Source organism: Leuciscus leuciscus (genome assembly GCF_965113295.1).
Source record: "Leuciscus leuciscus genome assembly, chromosome: 13".
NCBI classification, from domain to species: domain Eukaryota; kingdom Metazoa; phylum Chordata; class Actinopteri; order Cypriniformes; family Leuciscidae; genus Leuciscus; species Leuciscus leuciscus.
Window position 1 is genome coordinate 16518873 of NC_138737.1, and position 23345 is coordinate 16542217.

The 23345-nt window shown below is 37.3% G+C and overlaps 1 protein-coding gene across 1 annotated transcript; it reads left to right on the forward strand.

Annotated features, from left to right (window-relative positions):
- The first annotated feature begins 6801 nt into the window (after window positions 1-6801).
- Window positions 6802-22653, forward strand: ptpn1 (protein tyrosine phosphatase non-receptor type 1). Its single transcript, XM_082188380.1, has 10 exons — window positions 6802-6857; window positions 6966-7068; window positions 7520-7610; window positions 8018-8118; window positions 13945-14043; window positions 14219-14356; window positions 14633-14842; window positions 18461-18622; window positions 20158-20330; window positions 20436-22653. Exons 2-10 carry the CDS (start codon window positions 7012-7014, stop codon window positions 20710-20712), a joined length of 1308 nt encoding a protein of 435 aa, XP_082044506.1. The 5' UTR covers window positions 6802-6857; window positions 6966-7011; the 3' UTR covers window positions 20713-22653.
- The last annotated feature ends 692 nt before the right edge of the window (window positions 22654-23345 follow it).

Here is a 23345-nt window from a genome sequence, read left to right on the forward strand (position 1 = left end):
TGATACTTATATTGTATACGAGGCTACTAGTATTTATTCATTTACCAGACGCATTTATCCAAAGCGACTTACAAATGAGAACAATAGAAGCAGTTAAACTAACAGTAGGACAACAATATGCAAGTGCTATGACCCTTCTCAGTTTAATCTAACGCAGTACATGTATTATTATTTATTTAATTTTTTAAATAAATAGAATAGAAGAGAAAGTGTTAGTACTGGATCAAGTGCTGCCGAAAAAGATGCATCTTCGGACGTTTCTTGAAAATGACTATGAACTCAGCAGCTCTGGCTGAGTTAGGCAACCAGTGCAGTTTTGTGAGGAGAGGAGTGACGTGTGCTCTCTTCGGCTCGTTGAAGACCACTCTAGCTGCAGCATTCTGGATTAGTTGCAGAGGTTTGACAGTGCAAGCTGGAAGACCAGCCAGGAGAGCATTACAATAGTCCAGTCTGGATAGACCAAGCGCTTGGACAAGGAGTTGTGTATGCTCTGATAGGAAGTGCCTGATCCTCCTAATGTTGTATAAGGCAAATCTGCAGGACTGGGCAGTTCTAGCAATGTGGTCTGTGAAGTTTAATTGATCATCAATTACCACTCCAAGGTTCCTGGCTGACCTTGATGGAGTTATGGATGACGAATCTAGCTGAATGGAGAAGTTGTGATGAAGTTTTGGGTTTGCTGGGACCACATTTGATACTTCTTATTTATTATAGTACTTATTCATTAGATACTACTTATTGACAGGAGATTTTGCCTTTTGGAGAGTATTTAATTCCTTAAAATAAAAATAATGAATATTAATCTGCGATTAGGTGGTGGGAAAATATGTTAAGAAATGAACAACCTATTTTACACGGCAATTTTTACACGCCAATTTAGACACGCCAATTTGTTTTTATATAATATTATATTTTTTATTATTTATTTTTACATTAACTGGTTTGGGAAGAACAATCATGCATGGCACAAAGCTTGGTTTATGGCACTTGCTAAGTGAACACACACACATGGGGACATAATATATTTGTATACATACCCATATTTTACAACCCTACCCATCACAGAAAACTTTCTGCATTTTTACTTTTTCAAAAAACATAATTTTGTGTGATTTATGAAGTTTTTTCCTCATGAAAAAAAAAAAAAGTCTCCACAATGATTTTGGATATTACCATCTCTGTGGGGACATTTTGTCCCCATTAAAGTAGGGTTTACTAGGATCACACACACACACACACACACACACACACACACACACACACACACACACACACACACACACACACACACACACACATAGAGAGAGAGAATGAGAGAGCGAGAGAAAAGAGAGAGAGAGAGAGAGAGAGAGAGAGAGAGGATTAAGTTCACCTTTATTATTTCAATTGACTTATTATTACAAAAGATTTACAAAAAAAATACATACAAAAAATACAAAAATAAATAGATTACACTTTCTTTCCTTTTTTTTTTAAAACCTCAAAACCAATTCATTATCATACAGTGTACATAATACTTCATTTATTCCCCATAAATCTATAAACTTTGGTAGAGATTCCACCAACTAGTAGTATGCATACTGCACCCTCAATCGAGAAGCTACCAAACCTAAAAACATAGGCACAACACTTATTGACCTTTGCCCCAATAGTCTATTTTTCCTTGTCTTCCAAATAGCCAATTTTGCAGAGCCAGATAAAAAAATTTTTTTTAAAACAGACACATTTTTCTTTTGAAATTAATACTTTGGCCTGAACATGAACAATTGAAAAGAAAAATCTTCACCCAGGGACAAGGCCGCCTTAATGCACGGGCTTACCTGGGCTGAAGCCCAGGGGCCTCCCAAGTTCAGGGGCCTCCCATGTTCAGGTTTATGATGAGCTGAAAAGGTCATATTGTTTTAACTTGTCAGATTTTGTCGCTGTATGTCGCTAGTCGCTTGTGGACGTTGGTAGTGCTGTCGCTCTAATGTTGTTATGGTGCGTTCACACCAAACGCGAAAAGAGCGTCTGGCGCGAGTGATTTCAATGTTAAGTCTATGCAAAGACGCGTTTATGCGCGTCTAGAGGTCCCGCGGCGCGAATGAGGCGTTACGGTTCATGTCCGCTCAGTGCCGCTAACGTCTCCGCTTTGGGGTGTCTGTTGCGAGTGTGTTTAATCGACGTTTTTTTTCAACACACGGACAGTATAATCATCAGCGATGCACGCGATTAAATTTAGAAATAGACAAGCTTTGTTTCCAAATGCACCAAGCAATGATCCTTTCAATTTTATAAACTTTTATAAACCCAGCCAATATAATCACAATGAACACATCCAAAATAAAATCTTTAACATGTAGGCTATATAACAACTGCAAAGCGTCTAATTTGTAAACAAAATGATTTACGCACTAAATCCAGAATAAACTCACTGAGACTGTCGATAGTTTCTTTTCCGTGCATCATTTTATTATATCCATGTTTGTGGTTAGTTACTGTCAAATCATATAAAACAGTGAAATCGCCCTCGAACTCTTCTGTCTCTCCTGCACTCGAGACGGTGACGGGAGCTGAGCTCCACTGAAAGGCTTCTTTCCTATTGGTTGTCGCTCGCGAAAATCGCTTCTCATTTGCATAAAGTTGAAATTTAGTTGCTGTGTGTGGTTGTTAAATAAAGTGTCTTGTGTTTATGTGCTCAGTGATATGTTAATAACAATATTAAAATTAAAAACAATATATAAAAAAAAAAACTCACTGTTGTAGGTCTCGAAAGAAACTAATGCATTATGTGATGTAGATTACCTATTACACTTTTTTTTAAATGAGACTCTATTAATCGAGGGGATGGGGGGCCTACAAAACCTCTCAGCCCCGGGGCCTAACATTAGGTTAAGGCGGCTCTGCCCAGGGACAAAAAACAATCACTTAAAAAATAAAAAAGATTACCCAACCGTGAACACTGCACAAATAGATGAAAAATTGACTCTGTATCAGAACAAAAGGGGAAACCCACCCCAGCACTATAGGATTGATGTGTACCACATCTGTTTGTACTAGCTATTGCCCCATGTACAATCCTCCACTGGAGGTCACCTGTCCGCTTGTCGATCGGACATTTGTACAGGGTACGCCAGCAGCCTGCTGGAGAAAAGTCAGATCCAAAGAACTGTGTCCATCTTGTTGAAGAAACTCCATTCAAAAATTGCATGTTGGAGACTTTAACACACGTCAAATAAAGAGATTTCTTTCCAGCAGAATCAAAACTTTCCAGAACTGGTGTTTTCAGAGTCAGTAAACAGCTTTCATCTTCTACCCAGTCTTCAACAGCCGCGCTTACAATGATTGAGGGAAAAAGATGACCATACCCCTCTACTCATTCATTTAGGACATCTGGGTCTTTCAATAAAACTTGATAATCTGTGCTCAAGTCCTTGAATATCTCTGCAATGCACTGTTGTAAAAACCGGATCGATTTTACACCACTTCTTTGGCTCAAGTCTTGCAAATATCTTCTCAAAATATGTCCCAGCTTATTGCACCCAGCCACTAACAGTCCTGCTCGCACATTTTCAGATGACAACAGTCTTGAAGATGAAAAGGAGTTAAAAAACAATGGTTTCTCTAACAACCAATGACCAGCAGGTGTATTAGATGATCTTGATACGATAAAAACCTTCCAGGCCTCCAGCACAGATCTATAAAGAGAGATCCACCATTTATTTCTCTTGCAATTGCATTAAAAACAAATGTTTGTCAAAACCCATTCCATGCCCTCCTTAAAAGAGCTGTTGCAGTGTCCATCCAGGCAGAGTTTTTATTATAGAAGAGTCTTTGGGCTGTTTGTAGCCGAAAAGTCATTATCTTGGACTTGATATCTGTAGTAGATTGAGTTCATTCTAAAAATTCCAGTTACCACTATGGGGTGTATATGCTTGTGTTGTACGGGAATTACCTGTTGCTGTAGTATGTTCGGTTCTGTGGGATAGCCAGGTCATGCTGATGTAATCCTGTAAAATAAGCAGTTATTAGTAAACCTACCCACTTGCATTCCTCTCTCTTGTGTGGTCTTCTCATACCAAGTTACCACAATATCCACCAAGCCCTGCCCGCCTTCTTGTACTGGAAGATACAAAGCGGCTGATCGAATCCAGTGTTGTCCTGACCAGACAAAGGTCACCAACCTCCTTTAAATGCTTTGAATTAGTCCTGCAGGTGGCTGCAGTACACACAGTTTATGCCAAAGAGTTGAAGCCACTAAATTATTAGCGACCAAAACTCTTCCCCTGTAGGACAACTGGGGTAGCTATCATTTCCAGCGAGACAATTGGGTACACACTCTTTCCTCTAAACCCTCCCAATTTAACTTTTGAGAGAGAGAGAGAGAGAGAGAGAGAGAGAGAGAGAGAGAGAGAGAGAGAGAGAGAGAGAGAGAGAGAGAGAGAGAGAGAGAGAGAGAGAGAGAGAGAGAGAGAGAGAGAGAGAGAGAGAGAGAGAAAATCGTCATAGGCAGTGGTAGATTAAGACCCTTGGTGCCCCTGGGCCTGACACCTAGAGTGCCCCAAATGAGAGAACTGAGAAACTGAGAATGAGAGAAATGTTATGCTGCAAGTATGCAACATTAAGCATTTCCAACTGTTACAGGCATAATAAACATCTGTTTCACTTCAAGATACGATAAAATCTAGAACTAAATCTTGAAAATTAAAAAATGTAATGCAAACATGCCAAGGTTTTAGACTGGTCTTGCAATAATAACATCTACATTGCTAGGCCTACATAGTTTTGTGAGGTTTTGAACTGAAAATAAAATTTAAAAACTCACTCGTTTACACTACCTCTTTTCTGCAACTTTCTTTGCGAAGTAGCCTACAACGTGAAAATGCAACTTGGAAGGCTAATGCTCTGTAGTGGATTCACACATAGGCTTAGGCTATATGAGCCTCGCAGTTTCATTTCGATTGAAAGGACGCAAAACACGCAAAACCGATTAAGAATCGACCAACTGTGTTAACATGAATATTCTCCAAGGCGGGCATTTTGACATAATTTTGTGTGTATCTGGGAGTTCCCCGCCAAACAGCAGTTCATCATCCACTCAGATTTCAGCAACACACATAATGTAGGCCTACACGTTGTTTTAATAATCATCATTAATGATTCATATAATAACCCCACCCACAATTAATCAGATCCAGAATGTTTGTTTTTTTTACTTGACCCACCCGCGCATGTCACTCTTTAGCTAGCAAGTTAATTCACAAGTTCTAGCTATTTGCACCAATCTTCAGTCCTATAATGACATTCAGTGAACATTATCTGATGGTATTTACTAGATACTTTACAGTTTATCTGAGCACAAAATTAGCTTCTTAATTGCATCTGACTTAGGCTAGTTCACAATGAGCTAGCTGGACCCTTTTCACAGTTTTAAGGGTCATCAGCATCATAAATCCTGCAAATTGTTTTTTAATATAAAATATATATTTTTAAATGTATGTACATAACACTATAGGCTATTACAAAAAAAAAACAAAAAAAACCTAGTTAATGCTGCTGTGAGGGTGTTTCTAATACAGCAGCTGTGAAGGTAAAATGTACATGATCTTTCTCTCTTCTGACTGCCATTATCGATATCTCTCTCTATTTTTTTTACTCTTTTTGAAAGATGTGAAAACGCTGTTGTGGCGTTGATCTTTATTTGTGCAAATGGAAACACAAAAAAAGATTTTTAATGTAGTCTCTCATTCACTGCTATAGAAGTTTACCCAACTATGACGCCTTCGGAGAAACCCGGAAATGAGAATAGGTTCAATAGGAGGTTTAACGTCATGTGAGTTTCTTGCATCTAGCCAAAAACTGTGATAGGCAATTTGGTAGTCCTACTAGTATTTTATATGTCTATGGTCCTTTTAAGCCTGGTGGTGAAAGTTAATATATATGCAAAATAAAATGATATATTTAAATAAGTATTTTAAGTATTTTAAATACAAATTTCAGTCCCTCAAAGTATTTAATTACAAATTACATTTCATTTTATTTTTGTTAAGGAAAATAAAAAAAATACTTAAAAGTAATTAAATACGTATTTCAAATACATTTAGGCTAATTAAAATACTGTCCATCTCTGCCTATGGTCATAGGAAAATAATGGAAAATACAATAAATACGAAAATGCAGAACAATTTTTTGTTATACATTCTACAAATCAATTCCACAATTGACAATGTCTAAATATATAACCAAATGGAAAACATAATAAAGGTAGGCTAAGTAATTATGTATATACACGGCATCTAGTGGTTACACTATGGTATTACACATTATTTTATTTATTTCTCCCACCAGATGGCACTGATATGCATTACATTTTAAATCACTTTGCTCTATTTTAACCTAAACACTGTATTAAATAAAAATAATATGACATATTTTTGCCATATGACAAAAAAAACTCACATTATGAAATTAACATATAGGCTACAAAATATCACATTTACTTAATTGAATGCTTCTTGCAAAAAAATAACGATACAAGTTTAATTTATTCCACTTTTAATACTGTAAAGAGAAAGTTTGGGTTGTAATATGATGCATTTTACTTGATGCACTTTTCTAAATCTAATTACGCTCATGCGTATTATTGCGTAAACTCCCCGAACTACAAAAACTACAGAGCCCAGAAGAATAAAGCGGTAACTCTCCGTAGTATGATTGGCCGAAGTGGTTGCCACGCCCCACTACTTTGCGCTGATTGGCCTTTACCCTGAGTTCGTGGACACTCACAGTCTTTCATTGGTTATTGTGAGGAAACAGGGGCGTTTTCACGACGCAGAGCAGAGAGCCGTGCTGCGGGAGGAGCGAGCAGCGTGTTTCCGGTAAGGGCGACACAACAGTACCATTAGAACCGTTCTGTAAGAAAATTAAAGCAGACTTTAAAAGTAATTTCATTTTATGTGATTCGATATCAACTTTATAATTAATAGTATTGTCCGGGAGCTATCTATCGAGCGTCGCGGAACACACGCGGCAATGGAAGCCGAGTTTCGGGAAATCGATGAGCTCGGGAACTGGAACGCCGTTTACCAGGTAAATAACTGATTCTGGTGCTTTATACTTGATTATGATTATATAAATACCCATAACAACCCAAAACAAGTTTGTTTTGTTTATTTGATTTGATGTTTATTTTTTGACAGCTCAGATCGCGCTGCTTAACTCAGAAAAAAACGATTTGACAAGTTAAAGAGATGACCTGAATTTGTCATTTATATACGGAGACTAAAATAGATATGGTGGGAATGAGGTCGTCTGTTATGAGAGGAAGTCTGTTATTAGTTGGATTGCCACCTTTATCTACTTCTCTGACTCACTTGCAGTTTTTTAATAACAGTGATGAATGAATGGCATCCTAAACTGGATGCTGGTGGTCGCTCATAACTGTGTGCCATATAGTTTCTCCCAGCAAATAATTTGCCACATATTTGTTTCACTAACAGATAGAAGCATTTTCATCTCATAGACTTCTGTTTCACTGTAGGAGATTAGGCAGCAGTCCAGTGACCTACCATGCAAGATCGCCAAACTTCCAGAAAACAGAAGTCGTAATCGCTACAGAGACGTCAGCCCATGTAAGTGTGCCGCTTCCCCTGTTCGACACAGTGAGTGACACCTAACGGAAGGGGCCTGTTATCAGCGAGCTGTTAAAGTCATTTCACACTGAAGATGTCATGTCTTTTTTTTCTCTCCCTTTTTTAACTCTTCCGTCACAAAGAGCGACACTGTTGTGGTTTCCTCTTTCTCTGAGTCTTTTTCATTTTCCACAACAACCTGAAAAGGTCCTCAGCTCGCAAAACACCACATTAAATAAATGCCTGTGTGTTTTATCTGTTTCAATTGAGTGTTTTCATCAGGAAGATGTTTTTTCTCTCTTGTGGGGAACTGAGAACAGGACCTGAAAAAGAATCGTTCCACCGCTGAATTTGCAAAGCATCATGGGTGATGTGCCCCACAGCTTAATCTCGCTCTCTTTTCACAGTTGACCACAGCCGTATTCATCTACAGATCGGCAATAATGACTACATCAATGCCAGTCTGATCTCAGTGGATGAAGCTCAGAGAAACTACATACTAACTCAGGTGACATACTGACACTTACACCCCAGATTTGCATCTTCTGAGGAATCTGATGCTGTATTTGCACCTGCATGACATCTGACACACACACACACACACACACACACACACACACACACACACACACACACACACACACACACACACGAGGATGATACAGATGGTGTAAAGGCACTGAAGAGTTTATTAACATAGTAATAGGGACATGTATCCTGTGGAAAATATCGTCAAGTTCACACAATTGAACATTTTATGGTTCATTATTTGTTACTTTTTAAGATTTTAAAATGTGGATTATTAATGCCTGTTCACAACAACAAAAGTGTTCAGTGCAGAAATGTGAACTGATTGAAAATGTTAAATCACTCTTATTTTAGCTGGCACTTTTAGAAAAGTGCAACTCTTGGTCAGTTTTCTTCACAAGGAAATAGAAAAGAGATTAGATGTCAATATACATATGTTATAATAATCGATTGTTGTTTAAATTAACAATCAATTAATTAATTAATCATTAACCTTAACCTCTTAAATCCGAAGCAAGGGTCGTTACTAAGTTGTCACTTTACTTAACCACTTGATTAACCAATATTAAATCGGTGTCATTTTTAAAGCTTAAAAGCTTGGCTTTACAGTGAGTATAGGGAATATGACCATCACTTAACAAGTGCTTTTAAATTTGCTGACATATAAGATGAGCTCCATTTTCATTGCGTGAAAAAACCCCCCCGCTTTACATGAAAATGTGATCTGTAATATCATTGTACATAACAGATAGACTTGTCATATATCAGTGTAGTACGATTACACATAATGCTTTTGGACCAAGTTTTTGTTTGTAACTTTGCGAAGCCTTAATAAATCATAGTAGATCACATATATTTATTTTGAGCAGGTGGTCTTGAATGAGCTAAAAAAAACAAAAAACATAGGACAATGTATAGATCACGGAGTGACATGACATGCTGCTTGGCTAAAGCTATAGGACTTCCAGGATCCGATTGGGTCGCAATCATGATGCAGTGTTTTCCAAAGTCATTTGAGTGTTCAACCAATGGATCTTGGGTGGGGTGGGTGGGTATAGTGGATAGGGACGATGTGTAGAGAGCAATCGGACACTGTTTTATAGCTGGAGCGTGCTTGGATTGGTTTGATTGCTCAGATTGACAGGTCTTAATTTATAATGCGCCATAGAATAGGATCGCACAGTTAAAACAGCACTGGAAGATCATCACTCATCCACCAGGATGTTATTACTGTTTATACTATGAACTTTTATTGCGGCGTTTACACAAGTAAATAGTTCCTAAGTTCAGTAAAATAACTTATTAGGAGGTTTTTTTTGGACCCTTTATTATGTTTCTAAATAAATGGCTAGCCTGCTGCTAGGCATGTCATGATACCAAAATTCCAGTAGTCGGTACCGATACCATTAAAATTTTACGGTTCTCGGTACCAATTTCGGTACCACAGCAAAATCTGTTGGAACAATTTTTCTATTTTATTTAACTATTTGAAAAAAATATTAAATTCAATTCAATGACTTTATTTATGACGGTAATCATAAGTAAATAATACATAAGCATTAAAGGCTACATGCTGTTTAAACGTAAATACTGCTTATTAAAAAAATCCCATGGAGACGTAGCTAAATCTACTGTACAGTAGCCTAATATAATTATTTCTGTCAATTTCTTCAAGTTAAACCGAACTTTTATTTTGACGGGTTCCCGTGAAGACCTTTGAGTTTCTGTGTGTGTATGATATGACGATAGTTTTTTCTCAAATTAAACGGTAAAATGCTCATGAAGTGACTCTCAGAGTGGCTCTGGAGATGAATTTCATCATGTCATCATATCGTGAGGCAGCAGAGACTGAAAACAGCGCAAGCGTCACTCGTGCTTCAGTGTGTGTGTGTGTGTGTGTGTGTGTGTGTGTGTGTGTGTGAGGTAAATGAAACCGCGCGTCTGCGCCGTTCATTCACACAGAGACAAGCAGAACATGCAGGGTTAATATTTAAATAGTCTTTTTGCAGTTTAATATACACAGACACTATATATATCGTGGGACAGACAGTGCTCCAATTAAAAAAGTTAGTCTGGAGCCCCGCGCTTAGATAAAAACATGGAAGCGACTTAAAGGGATAGTTCACCCAAAAATGAAAATTCTGTCATCATTTACTCACCCTCAAGTTGTTTCAAACCTGTATGAATTTCTTTTTTCTGCTGAACACAAAAGAAGATATTTTGAAAAATGTCTGTAACCAAACAGTTGATGGACCCCATTGACTTCCATAGTATTTTTTTTTCCTACTATGGAAGTCAATGGGGTCCATCAACTGTTTGGGAACTATTAGTGGGTACCGAATATACCCGGTACTACAGAAATGCTGGTATCGTCACAATTTCAGTACCGACTTGTTACCGAAGTACCGGTACTTTGACAACACTACCTGCTGCCTACCAAATCCATTGCATGGCTTGAAGACATTAATGCACTTAATATGTAATAATATGTAACTACGGTGTGCTACTACATTTTTCATGGTGTGTCTGCTGCACGTGTTTTGCTCATGAGCCCAACACACCTCAAAACTACACACTCTGATGACGTTGCTTAGTCGGTAATTGTAACAGTTTTATCGATTAAATTATAGACAATTAATCAATCGTTGATCGGTGAAGAAAGCTTGTGAAGTGACTCTCAAAGCACCTCTGGAGTTCATGTGTTCATATTGAGATTGCAGACGCTGAAAACACTGAGCACGTGACGTGTGTGAGTTTGTGTATTAGACGAAACCACGCTGTTCATTCACACAGAAACACACAGAAATCACTTATTAGCAACATGCACTGACTGGCTGTTGTCGTGTTTATTTCTGCTTTGTAACTGGCTGTTAGATTAATCCATATAGAGTAAAAATGTACATGAGTTTATCATCGTTATCCATGTACATTTTTTGGCAATCTTGATATGATAACGTTTATCGCCCAGCCCTAGTTATAGTAGCATCCCTAAGAACATCTTTCCTTTAAAAATCTGTCACATTGATGCAAATGTTTATGTTGGTCTTAACAGTCAGACACATTAACAGCATTCATTCAGCGTTAGTTCCAGTCCTTGATTCTGATCTCTTCACCCAACGGTTCTATGTATCACATTCACTAGACAACACCCCTAACAATCACTCTTAGCAACGTAAACATACGTGGTGTTCACGGCTGTGACTTGTTCATGATACAGCACTAGCCTCTCGTACCCTATTGCTTACGTAAAATGTTTATTGCATTGATAGACTTTTGCAGTAGTGAACGCTATTCGTTTCACGTCGGGCCATCACTAAAATTCACAGCGCCCTTGACAAAACTTTGACAAAACAAAAGGTTGGCCACTATTAAAGGTACAATATGTAAGATTTTTGTAATAAAATATCCAAAAATCACTTGCACAGTGTGATATATTTTCTGCAGTTGTGTACTTACAATAGCCCAAAAGTTCCCAAAGATTTTTAATTTCAGAGAAATTCCAATTTTAAATAATGGCTCGTCGCTGGTCATTGCCGCCTGTCAATGACGTAATATCCACGTTATCCCTGGTTTCCGCTTGTACTGCCATAGTAACCATGGCGACAGACTTCGACAACTGCGTCACGTCTAGCAGCACGCTCACGCTGTTGTAATTTCGTTCAAACATTGTGGACCATGGCAGGCAGACTTTGGGACAAAAGGAGATATAAAACGAGGGCCAATATTGGCGTGGCGTTTTCGCGACGCCGAGAGCTTCACGTCCGCGACTAACTTACACTTGACAGAGACGCCGCTCTTGCATGTACTTTATTAGACAGCTGAGCAAATGTACATACAACAAATCAATGTTATATAGCTCAACATGATGAAATGTTAGAATGTGATCAGTATGTTATTCTAATGTTGATCTAGCTTACTGCTATAGCCAAAAAACGTACACATAGAATAACATTAAAACTTTCAACACACTCAAATTCTGTTTAGTATGATAGTGTAACATTAGACCAAGTGAAACAGCGCTGCGTTACCTCAAGTTTAATTCGTCAAATAAACTGACCTGTGTGAGTAGTAATTCAGCATTTGCTGGTAGTTCGGTACAATGAAATGTCCTTATTCCTTTATATCCGCGGGACTCGCGTGTGGCGCTGATATCTGTCTCTCATTAGCAATCGCGCCCTGCTTCATACCACAGTCATGTTAAGAAACATCAATGTATTCACTCATCCATAAACATTATTGGATCTATCGGCATGACGACAAGTTCCATAATTCCGCTTATGCTTCATCAACCTACGCCTTTGTTATTATAAAAGGTTAGCGACCCCTAGCGGCAAAAAAATGACATTGTAGCTTTAAAATTAGCAACAAAACAAAATGAAATTATCTTTATTATTTGTGTCGCACCAGGTGTCTTAGCCAATCAAATAAAATCAAACTAAATGAGTTATAAAATAATAGATTTCATGTTTTTGTAGTAATTGTAGCAATTATAATAGTGCTAAATGATACAGTATAATATGAGTAAAAGTAACACATCTGTTTTGTTGTCATTGAATTTGAATGGGACTTAAGTGATACATCAGATAAAAAGGTTAGGAAACAGTGACTTATCCTGAATAGCTACACTAAAACAATGATAAGTATGCAAGTAATGGGGGAACTCCCAGTTCAGAGACTCCCCTTCCCCCCAATCCTGGTTTTGACATTTGCGTTGATGTTAGTATTACGTGTGAACACCCCAGCCAACGTCACACACTGATATGCTACAGAGATGTTCCATTTGGACACTCCTGGCATCTACCAGAGAGATTTTCCTGTATTTGGAGAGAACACTGGGAAATGTTGTGAAATCTTGAGTTGAGTCAGCGTGACATTGTTTCTTTATTATACAGATGAATTAGCACACTGATGCTCTGAGACGGCAGCAGACTCGTCTCAACCTGCAAGCCTTGTTCAGTCAGAGCATTGCCAGCGACAACCACAAACACACAAAACAAGCACACATTCTCACCCGAAATGTCATGTAAAAATGACTGCTCAAATGTGTGGTTTACTGAAACTTAAGGTCATGAGTGAATGAGTTTTCACTATAAGCAAAATGAAAAGTCTGTACTGTAAATTACTCTAATTAAGTGACTACTGTACAGACATGTTCACCAAACATGTCAAGCTTGAAGGTTTTTTTTTTACATTAAAAACTTTAGGGTCAGTAAGTTTTTTTTTTTAAGGAATTTTTATTTTTTTTATTTAGCTATGATGCATTACATTGATCAAAAGTGACAGTAAAGACATAAATAGTGTTACTTTTGATTTTTTTATAAATGCTATTCTTTCGAACTTTTTATTCAAAGAATAACTTTGAATAAAGAGAAAACTGTATCACGGTTTCCATAAAAATATTAATCCGCACAAATGTTTTTAACATTGATGATAATAAATTATTCTTGAGCACCAAATCAGCATATTAGAATGATTTGTAAAGGATCATGTGACACTGAAGACTGGAGTAATAATGCTGAAAATTCAGCTTTGTCTTCACAGGAATACATGACATTATAAAATATATAATAAAAAAATTAAATAAAACAGTCATTACATTACTTTAAAATTTTAATAGCATTTCAAAATCTTACTGTTTTACAACATAAAAAAAAAATCTTACTGACCCCAAACATTTGAATGGTAATGCTGCTGCTGGTCTTATAAACTCTGTTGCAGGACAAATTCATGGTATGCATGTTTTTAAAATGTATTATTAATAAAGTACACTGGTTGTGCTTGTTTTAAAAGTTGTATTTGTGTTTAGGGTCCGTTACCAAACACCTGTGGTCACTTCTGGGAGATGGTGTGGGAGCAGCGCTGCCGAGGGGTCGTGATGCTGAATCGCGTTATAGAGAAAGGCTCGGTGAGAGAAACACACTGTACCTGTATCTTTGTACCATACCTGTAACATTGATACACACTCGCTTTTGATACCTGCCTGAAACACTTCTAGCGTGCTTATGGAATGTGTACATGAGTTGTGTATGTGAGGCTTGTGTTGTAAGGTTATAATAAAGAAGTGTGTGTGTGTTTTGCAGGTAAAGTGCGCTCAGTACTGGCCTCAGCGAGAAGAGAGGGAGGCTGATTTTGAGGACACAAACTTCAGACTTACTCTGATCTCAGAGGATGTGAAATCATACTACACAGTACGAGAGTTGGAGCTGGAAAATCTGTTGGTGAGAGACTTCATTTCATCTCATCCAGTCATGCTTTTGCTCATCTGTCAATCTCTTTCACTTATCATTCTGCTATTTTCAACTGAGATTTTATGCCGTGCTTCCTCAATCATTTCCATTCTTTTTTTCTGACAAAAAATGTTGAATGCCATGTTCTTTATAGCTGGACGGCTTGTTGACTTGACTCGACGCTCTCAGGATATTACAGATGCTAGAGGCTCAATTCAGACAAACGCACACTCATCATGATTAATGTTGTGTCATATGTGTTTAAAGACACAGGAAACACGGGAGATTCTTCATTTCCACTACACCACATGGCCAGATTTCGGTGTGCCAGAGTCGCCTGCGTCTTTTCTCAACTTCCTGTTGAAAGTGCGCGAGTCGGGCTGTCTGAGTCCAGATCACGGCCCTGTCGTGGTTCACTGCAGCGCTGGCATTGGCCGTTCTGGAACGTTCTGCCTCGTAGACACCTGCCTTCTACTGGTGAGAGAACTGTGTGATGCCATATCTGCCGGACAAAATTGCTTTTTATTAGGGATGTCCCGATACCACTTTTTCACTTCCGATACGATACCGATGTCGCAGCTTTGGCTATTTGCCGATACCGATATCAATCCGATATTTTTATTTTATTCTTGAACTAATACTACTAATAATAAAATATATGGAAGCACTTTGCTCAATTAGCCACATAAGAACATCTCACTCAAATGGAGAACAAATACTTCTCCAGTATATAGCTAGTCCACAACAACAGCTGATAATAAAAGACTGCCACACTTTATTCAAAAGACCTTGAGATATGTTTGGTAACCTGAATGAATTTAAAATTAATTTGCTATATTTTAGATCAATATATTTGTTTCCTTAATTTTTATTAACTTTAACTTTATTCTCATCTGAATTATAAATAATTTATTTCTGTATAAAATAATACTACTTTTAAAAACACATTTGATTTTCTTTTTTAATCAATGTAGAATGTGTAAATTAAAAATAAACAGATTAGTCTGTTTTAGGACAATAAATGAAAACCAATGCAATATGATGAATGTCCAAAAGATGAGATCATTTTTGCTTTTAAACAGCATGTGTGTGTCTGTGTGTGTGTGTGTGTGATTTTGGTTGGGTGACAGTTACAGTTTGACAAGAGTTTACAGTTTGACAAAAGCACAATGTTGTGTTTTACACAAATATAAGTAGGCTAAACACTTTTTGCAGTTTTAATGATGTCCTGTATGAAAATGACGGAGTATGTTTTTCGATTGCGCCCGTGCCTCTCTCTCTCTGACACACACACACACACACACACACACACACACACACACACACACACACACACACACACACACACACACACACACACACACACACACACACATTCCAGCATTGCAATCTTGACATCGCAGCCTGTTCATTTTGCTGCATTCACACCAAACGCGAATAGAGCGTCCAATTCGCGTCTAGTTCGATGATTGAACAGTTTGAATCCATTCGCGCGTCCAAAGCGAATAGGACGCGCCGCGCGCGTATAATGATAAAGCGAGCATTTGAAGCGATATAGACGCGCGTTCAGAGCTAAGGCGGGGCTACAGATTAGGTGTCCGTCCCTAAAGAACCCGCATATGTCTATGCGCGTATCTAACAGTATCGTTAGTTCCGTATTACATTAAATAATGTGCACGCGAGTTTTATTTATTTTTATACCGTGTATTCTCGGTGTAAATCCATGCACCGAACGTACGTTCAGTACGAATACATGTACCGTTCCACCCCTAATAGGTATCGTATCGGATAATTTTTTTTCTCCCCTCCGATATCCGATCTAGCGTTTTGGGCCAGTATCGGCACGATACCGATGCCGTGGATCGGATCGGGACATCCCTACTTTTTATTCATATTTAACTTTTAAAAAAAGGAGTATACTCAATAGCATATTAGTTTATATTACGGTATTCAAAAATTCTATTGAGTCATGACATTGACCTTCGTGCATCTGACAGATGGTGTTTTCCAAGTGAAATTTCATGATTAATGGTACCTTGGCACTCAATAAAACTAAAAAATAAATAACACTAATAATACACTATCATTTAATATTTTGGAGCCAGTACAATACTTTTATTCAGCAAGAAAGCATTATATTGATCAAAATTGACATTAAAGATTAATTGTTACTAGGGGTGTCGCGACATAAAAATGTGATATCTATCGGTGATGTAAAGGAAATGATTTGCGATATAGAGTTAGTTTTATCCAACACTCAGCTTACTGTTTTTAAAAAAAGTATAATTCATCCAAAAAAAATAATTCTGTCACCATATAATCACCCTCATGTCGTTTTTAAACCTCTAAGATTTTCGTTCATCTTCCAAACATAAATGAAGATAGGAAACCTGAGAGATTTCCCTCCATTTTAAGTCCATTCCCCTAAAACTTAAAAGATCCAAAAAGGTCATAAAGGCATCATAAAAATAATCAATTAAGTGGTCTAATCCAAACCCAAGTTTTCTGAAGAGACAATATGGCTTTATATGACGAACAGATTTACAATTGGAGCAGCGCTCTTCAAAGTGAAAGCACAAACATCATTTAAATCACCATATCACATTTAGTTTTAGTTGTATGATTATTTGAAGCATTTTAGATGTTTAATTCTTATGTAGTGCATTAATAGAGGGAGATGCGGGACTTAGCGAGCACCAGGAGAGTCTGTGTGCGCGTGGCTTATCTAAGAGATCCAACGAATGCCGGCATTGAAAGCGCGAGTGTACCGTGTGTGGAAAAAAAATGAACTTTTACATGTTTCAGTGACAGTTATATAACTAGTTATATAACTACTATATATAACATTTAATATAATGTATAATAATGCAATGGGTAAAATTTTGTTGGTCATGAATCATGATATTGCCTAATGTCTGATTTTACCTTTAAAAAAGGGTGACACAGTGCAAGCATATGTGTCTAACATAATTCTGGATTTTCAGCTTCAGAATCATGAATATTTTTATTCTGGTGTCACCATTTCCCCGTGCATCGGGGACCAGGACTAAGTTCAAGTCTATTCAAGTAAGGGGTGTGCGAAAGTGACAAATTATATCTCAATATTTTCTGGGATTTGATCGATAACGGTAATTAAACAATATTTTCCTGAGTGTGTTATTGTGTTGGTACCTTGGCAGGTTTGGGACTGCAGCAGTGACAGAAATCATCTTTTCCAATAAGTTTAAACTGATTTTTTAACTTTTATGGGCATTTTTACCCTTCTAAAGGCTTTTTTTTATTTTTATTAAATTTATGCATCTTTTGTGTCAAATTCTTACATTTAATCAATAAATTCAGTTAGAATAATAAGACGCAATATAGGGCTGTTACCAATCAAATGAAATCAGTATCAACAAAATTCATCTTTGCCGAGGAAACACAGAAGCTGCATCTGAAGTGGCATTTAGATGCTTTTACACAGACTGATTAATGCAGCTCAGAAGCCACATGAATGCATTTAACCTGCAGAGACGCAAAACAGTCCTGGGACTTTTTTAATATTAACTTCTTGTTTATTGAACTATTGAATAAAATCAATCTCACATTTGTAAATATGCTGATATTTGGAGAAAAATATATTAACTACATTAAATGATATAAATATAAAAGACATAGAGGTATTTTTGTCCCTTATCGTGAATATTGAGGACATTATCTAACCGACCCCAAATATTTGAAAAGTAGTGTAATTAATTTATAAATAAATACAGTACATATTAATAAACTGAAATGCAACCTTTAAGTATTCAGTAAACAACCAGAAATAAAATTTAAAAAACAAAAACTTACTTCAAGCGAAATAACAAATAGTGCAGAGATACAAAGGAAGTAAACAGTGCTTGACATTTTTTTCAGATAATTAACAGCAGTATCAGTACTTTGGACTTCCTTTGTACCCACTGGATGTCTGAATTTCTCATGCACACTTCAGATTATTTTTTTTATTTTTTTTAGCTCAGTAGACACACACACACACACACACACACACACACACACACACACACACACACACACACACACACATCCTCTAAACAACTGCTATTGTGTTCTCAGATGTCTCAGAGGGAAGATCCATCATCAGTACGCATCCAGGAGGTATTGCTGGAAATGCGCCGATACCGCATGGGTCTGATCCAGACAGCTGATCAGCTGCGTTTCTCTTACCTCGCTGTCATAGAGGGTGCCAAGTACATCATGGGAGACACATCTGTACAGGTAATGCTATGGGATGTTAAAGAAACCAACATATTTGAAACGTTTAAATTTGGGGTTCTGAAATGTTTCAACATTCAGAAGTTTTGGGTTGTAAGATCGTTTTTAAATGTCACTTTTATGCTTTCCAAGGATACCTTTATTTGGTCAAATTTCTATAAAAACAGTAATACTGTCAAATATTATTACCATTTAAAATAATTTCTCTATTTGTTATAATAATCTATTTGAATATATTTTAAAATGTAATTTATTCCTATGATGCCAAAGCTGAATTTTCAGCATCATTACTCCAGTCTTCAGTGTCACATGATCCTTCAGAAATCATTCTAATATGCGGATTTGCTGCTCAAGAAACATTTATTATTATCAGTTGAAAACAGTTGCTCTGTTTAATATGGTTGTGGAAACAGTTATATATTTTTTCCATCAGGATTCTTTGAATATAAACTTCAAAAGAAGTAGAAAATATCAGGGCTGTATTGTTTTAAATGTGTTTACTGTCACATTTTTAATCAATTTAAAGGATTAGATCACCTAAAAATGAAAATTCTGTCATCAGTTACTGTCATCATTTACATTATTTAAGGCTTTTGTTTATCTTTGAAACACAAATGAAGATTTTTTGAAGATATCCATGAATCGAATGGTTAAATCAGACTTCAAAAGGGATATGATCACTTTATATGATGCACAGATTTAATTTAGGCTTTTATTCGCAAATAAACCTTGATCAGCGAACAAATTTGGTCACGGAAGCTCAAGCAAGCTAGATTGATGCACGAGAACCAATGAGGTTAATTCTTGCATGTCACGGCAACACATTTAAGCTTTCATGAGAACCAAATGAGATTTGTTCTCACGCATCAAGCAAGGACAGTTGAGCTTGTGTTTATGTTTGCTGATCAATGTTTATATGTGAATAAAAGCCTAAATTCAATCTGTTCATCACATAAAGTGTCTCTTCAGAAGACTAGGACTAAACCGCTCGATTCATATGGAATTATTTTACATTATATAACTTTTGAAGCGTCTGAGTTTTGGGTGAATGGACTTTAAATGGAGGGACAGAAATCTCTCAGATTTTATTAAAAATATCTTAATTTTTGTTATGAAGATGAATGAAATCCTTATGGTTTTTGGAATGACATGAGGGTGAATAAATAACAGAATTTTCATGTTTGAGTGAACTAAATCTTTAATGCATCCTTGTTGAATAAAAAAAATCTTACTGACCCCAAACTTTGAATGTTAGTGCACCATTTTACATTTTAATTTGTTAATTTGAATGATTTATTTTTTGCCATTTAATTTAATGTTAAAATTAATCATTCTGCCATTTGTCCATAAAATGCCAAAAAAAAATCCTTGTCATTTTTAAATCATATAACTGAAAAAGACTTATATCATCATATGATATAGGCCTACCTTTACTGTCATAAAAATACTTTTACCATGATATGTAACATTTTGTTCATACCGCCCATTTCTGGCGGGCTGTATTGATCAGTGAAGTGTTTGTATTCATGTGCGAGTAGGTGTCTTGGAAGGAGTTATCAAATGAGGAGGATCTCCCTCCTGAATTCACTCCTCCTCCCAGGCCACGGCCCCCAATAGATCCTCCTAACGGCAAAGACGACCTGGTGAACTCGGACCCCACACACTTCTTCACTGAGATCATAGAAAACAGTGCAGAAATCTGTGCAAACAGGTCAGCCTGTCAATGTCTTTTATCTACTCCCAATATATTCTCTCTGGTAGTGGCCATCCACACCCAGCAGCCACATTCAAACACTTTTTGTTGCTGTTTTTCCAGGGCACCCCAGACATTCACTGACGGGCCGGACCTACGCAGACGGATGGTCGCAGCTGGTGAGGTTGGAGCGACGCCGTTGTCAAGCGAACAACCCGACGACCCAATCGTTCCAAGAGAAGCCCCTCCCAAACCTGCGCGGTCTCCGCCCAAGACTCCCACCACAGAGGCTGTTCCTGCTCCCGCCTGTGGAGCGTGGAGCCCCCTGATGGCCAGAGTGTGTATGTGCACGGTCCTGGCTGCAGGTGCTTATGTCTGTTACCGCACCTATTTCCACTGAAATGCCCTGTCATTCGTTCCGTCTCTTTCTCTATCCCTCCATCTGCTGGCTATTGGTGGGAAAAGAAAAAGAGAGACACACACACACACACACACATTCTCAGCTGGACCTGTCTCTCTCAGCTGAGCCCATCTCACTCTCTCCAAGTGTCTCTGTGGAAGTGTTACAGAGGCTTTTCTCTGCCAAACTGCTGTCGTCTCCCTCTATACACACTCTTACACACAATCTAATAAACGTGTGTCCGTTTAAAACCTCAGGGCCTCACAATTCAGGTGTTGCTACCTAGACGTTATATACAGGTAAAAGAGAATCCAAAAGACTGTTATTGCTGCAGTAAGTAAGGGAAATTTTTGTGTGTTTGCATCTCAATCACATGGCATTTTGTATTTTAAGTCTGACGACTATCAGTGATGGTCTCGGATGGAGCTGCACAGGAGGTGAGCTCATAATACATGCTGAACACACAAATCTGCTGTACCTAATAGAGGACGACACGAGTAGTCTTCTTTTCATCCTTTTTTTTTTCCATCCTCAGCTTTTGTGTGTATGCCAAAGGTGACACTGGCATTTCTTCTTGGTCCTCATTCATTTGTTTTCTTTGTCAATACCATTTCCAAAAGGTTCAGACCATTTAAAATGCTGGAGCTGATGTCAAACCTCAGTCAGATCCAATCTTGCAGATCTGCTGGTCCTCCAGAGGCCTAATGCAATAAAAGGAACTGCGGCCATTTCACAAGAACTCACATTTTAGTTTTCATTTAATAATTCTAAAATCACTTAAAATCAGGCAAGCTTTCTTACTAGACCTTATGTTCTGCACTTGATGGGTCTTTACCCCCAAATGTGGGTAGATTGAACTTAAAGCTAACTTTGGAAATCGAGGGAAAGCAAGCAATTTAACTTTAATTATGAAACAGCATTTAGTGCGAATCCCTCAGTGTTTTCATCTAAGCATAAGCTCATTCCTGGATAATTGATTATTCATTTAACAAAAGTGTGGCAAAGCTCAACCAGCAGGTGGCAGTATTGTTTTTTTTGTTTTTTTTTTTGCTTCTATTTCCCATAAGAGAAGTAATTTTTTTTAATTTAAATAAAATTTCCCAGCTGCAATACAGATAAGTTCAGATGCTTCTGGCTTTTGTCACATGATTTGAACGGTGTGCAGTGAGCACAGGGGGTCCGACTAACCAAAAAACAAACAAAACACCAGCACCGAATGAATGCAAAGAGAGAAACGATCAGTGACAGTGAGCTGTCTTTGTGTTTTACTGTTTTATCATATTATTGTCATAGTAATTATTATCAAGAGAGATTAACGGCAGACTGGCATAAACATTTCCTTCAAATCAAACCACGCTGCAGAACTGTTACTTTTGAACAATTTGTGAACAAGTCAAATGCAGTAACCTCAAAACAAATGAAGCCTTTAGGTGTATTGAGGCCTGAAATGCTTTTAATTGTGACTTCGCTTTGTGTGATGACTTTTTTACTGCTGCTTGACCAGTCCAGAATGGTCACTTTTGGGTTACTGGGTGGTTTTTCTTGTTTGTAGAGGTTCAATGTTTCACACTCTGAAGCTGTTGATGTTCGTTCAGAATCTGGTCCTGTAGCTGGACCGCAGAATGTAAAGTCTCTCTTCTTGATAGCTTTATTTACACACTTATATAGAGAAATATATTTGTCTGTGTCATTGTTTGTCGTCTTTCAGTTATCTTTGGACTGGTAGACATCAGACATCTTTGGCCTTTGTATTTGAGGCTTAAGAATCCCCCGCATCCTGTTGTTCTTTTTAATGTTTGTTATCTGTTTTTGTTTTGTTTTTTTGTAAGAAAAGCATATGCTTTGTTTGCGTATGCTTTCCAGTTGGATGTAATGACGAAATTTTATTTTTTCGGAGAGAATACAGAGCACGCAGACGCTGTAATAAACGTGTACATCTCTGATGATCTTCTGTTTATTTTGTTCCTATTTCGTTCTTATTCCCTCATGTGATGTGAGAGAAGAGAGAAGTGAAAACATTGAATGAAAGAGTTCTCTGTGAGTTCTAATATTAAAATAAAGCTAAATCATAGATTACAGACTCAAAAATACATGTGAAGTGTGGTGTAGTTTCATCATCATCCTATTATTTAGTTTAAGCTCACATTTCATACATAATTAAAACTCAATGTAAATGTATGCAGGTCTGGATTATGGACCGGGGGCCAGTTGCATAAACATAGTCATTATGTTAAGACTGTGTCTTAAGAACTAGTATGATCAACTAGAAGTTAGTTAGGGGTAATCAGTCTTACTGTTCGGTGTCAAATTAGACCAATCTACGTTTTTAAGTTACTGACTTTAAAAAGTTATTAACAGTTTTAAAGAATAAAATTGGATGACTAACTTGTAAGACTAGTCTTAACAGTTTATGCAACTGGCCACGGGCCAGATCTCTCTCAAGACTAAAAGAAATTGAACCAGGGTCCTCAGTGATACAGTGCAATCTGACGCTAAGAATCCCAGATACAATTTTCAGTTGTCCAACCATAGCCTACCAAATCGTAATAATAAAAATACCCAAATTGCCTCCATTAATAGTCTCTATGGAGAAAAATATACCAGTAGTACATATTTTTATATTTATACTGTAA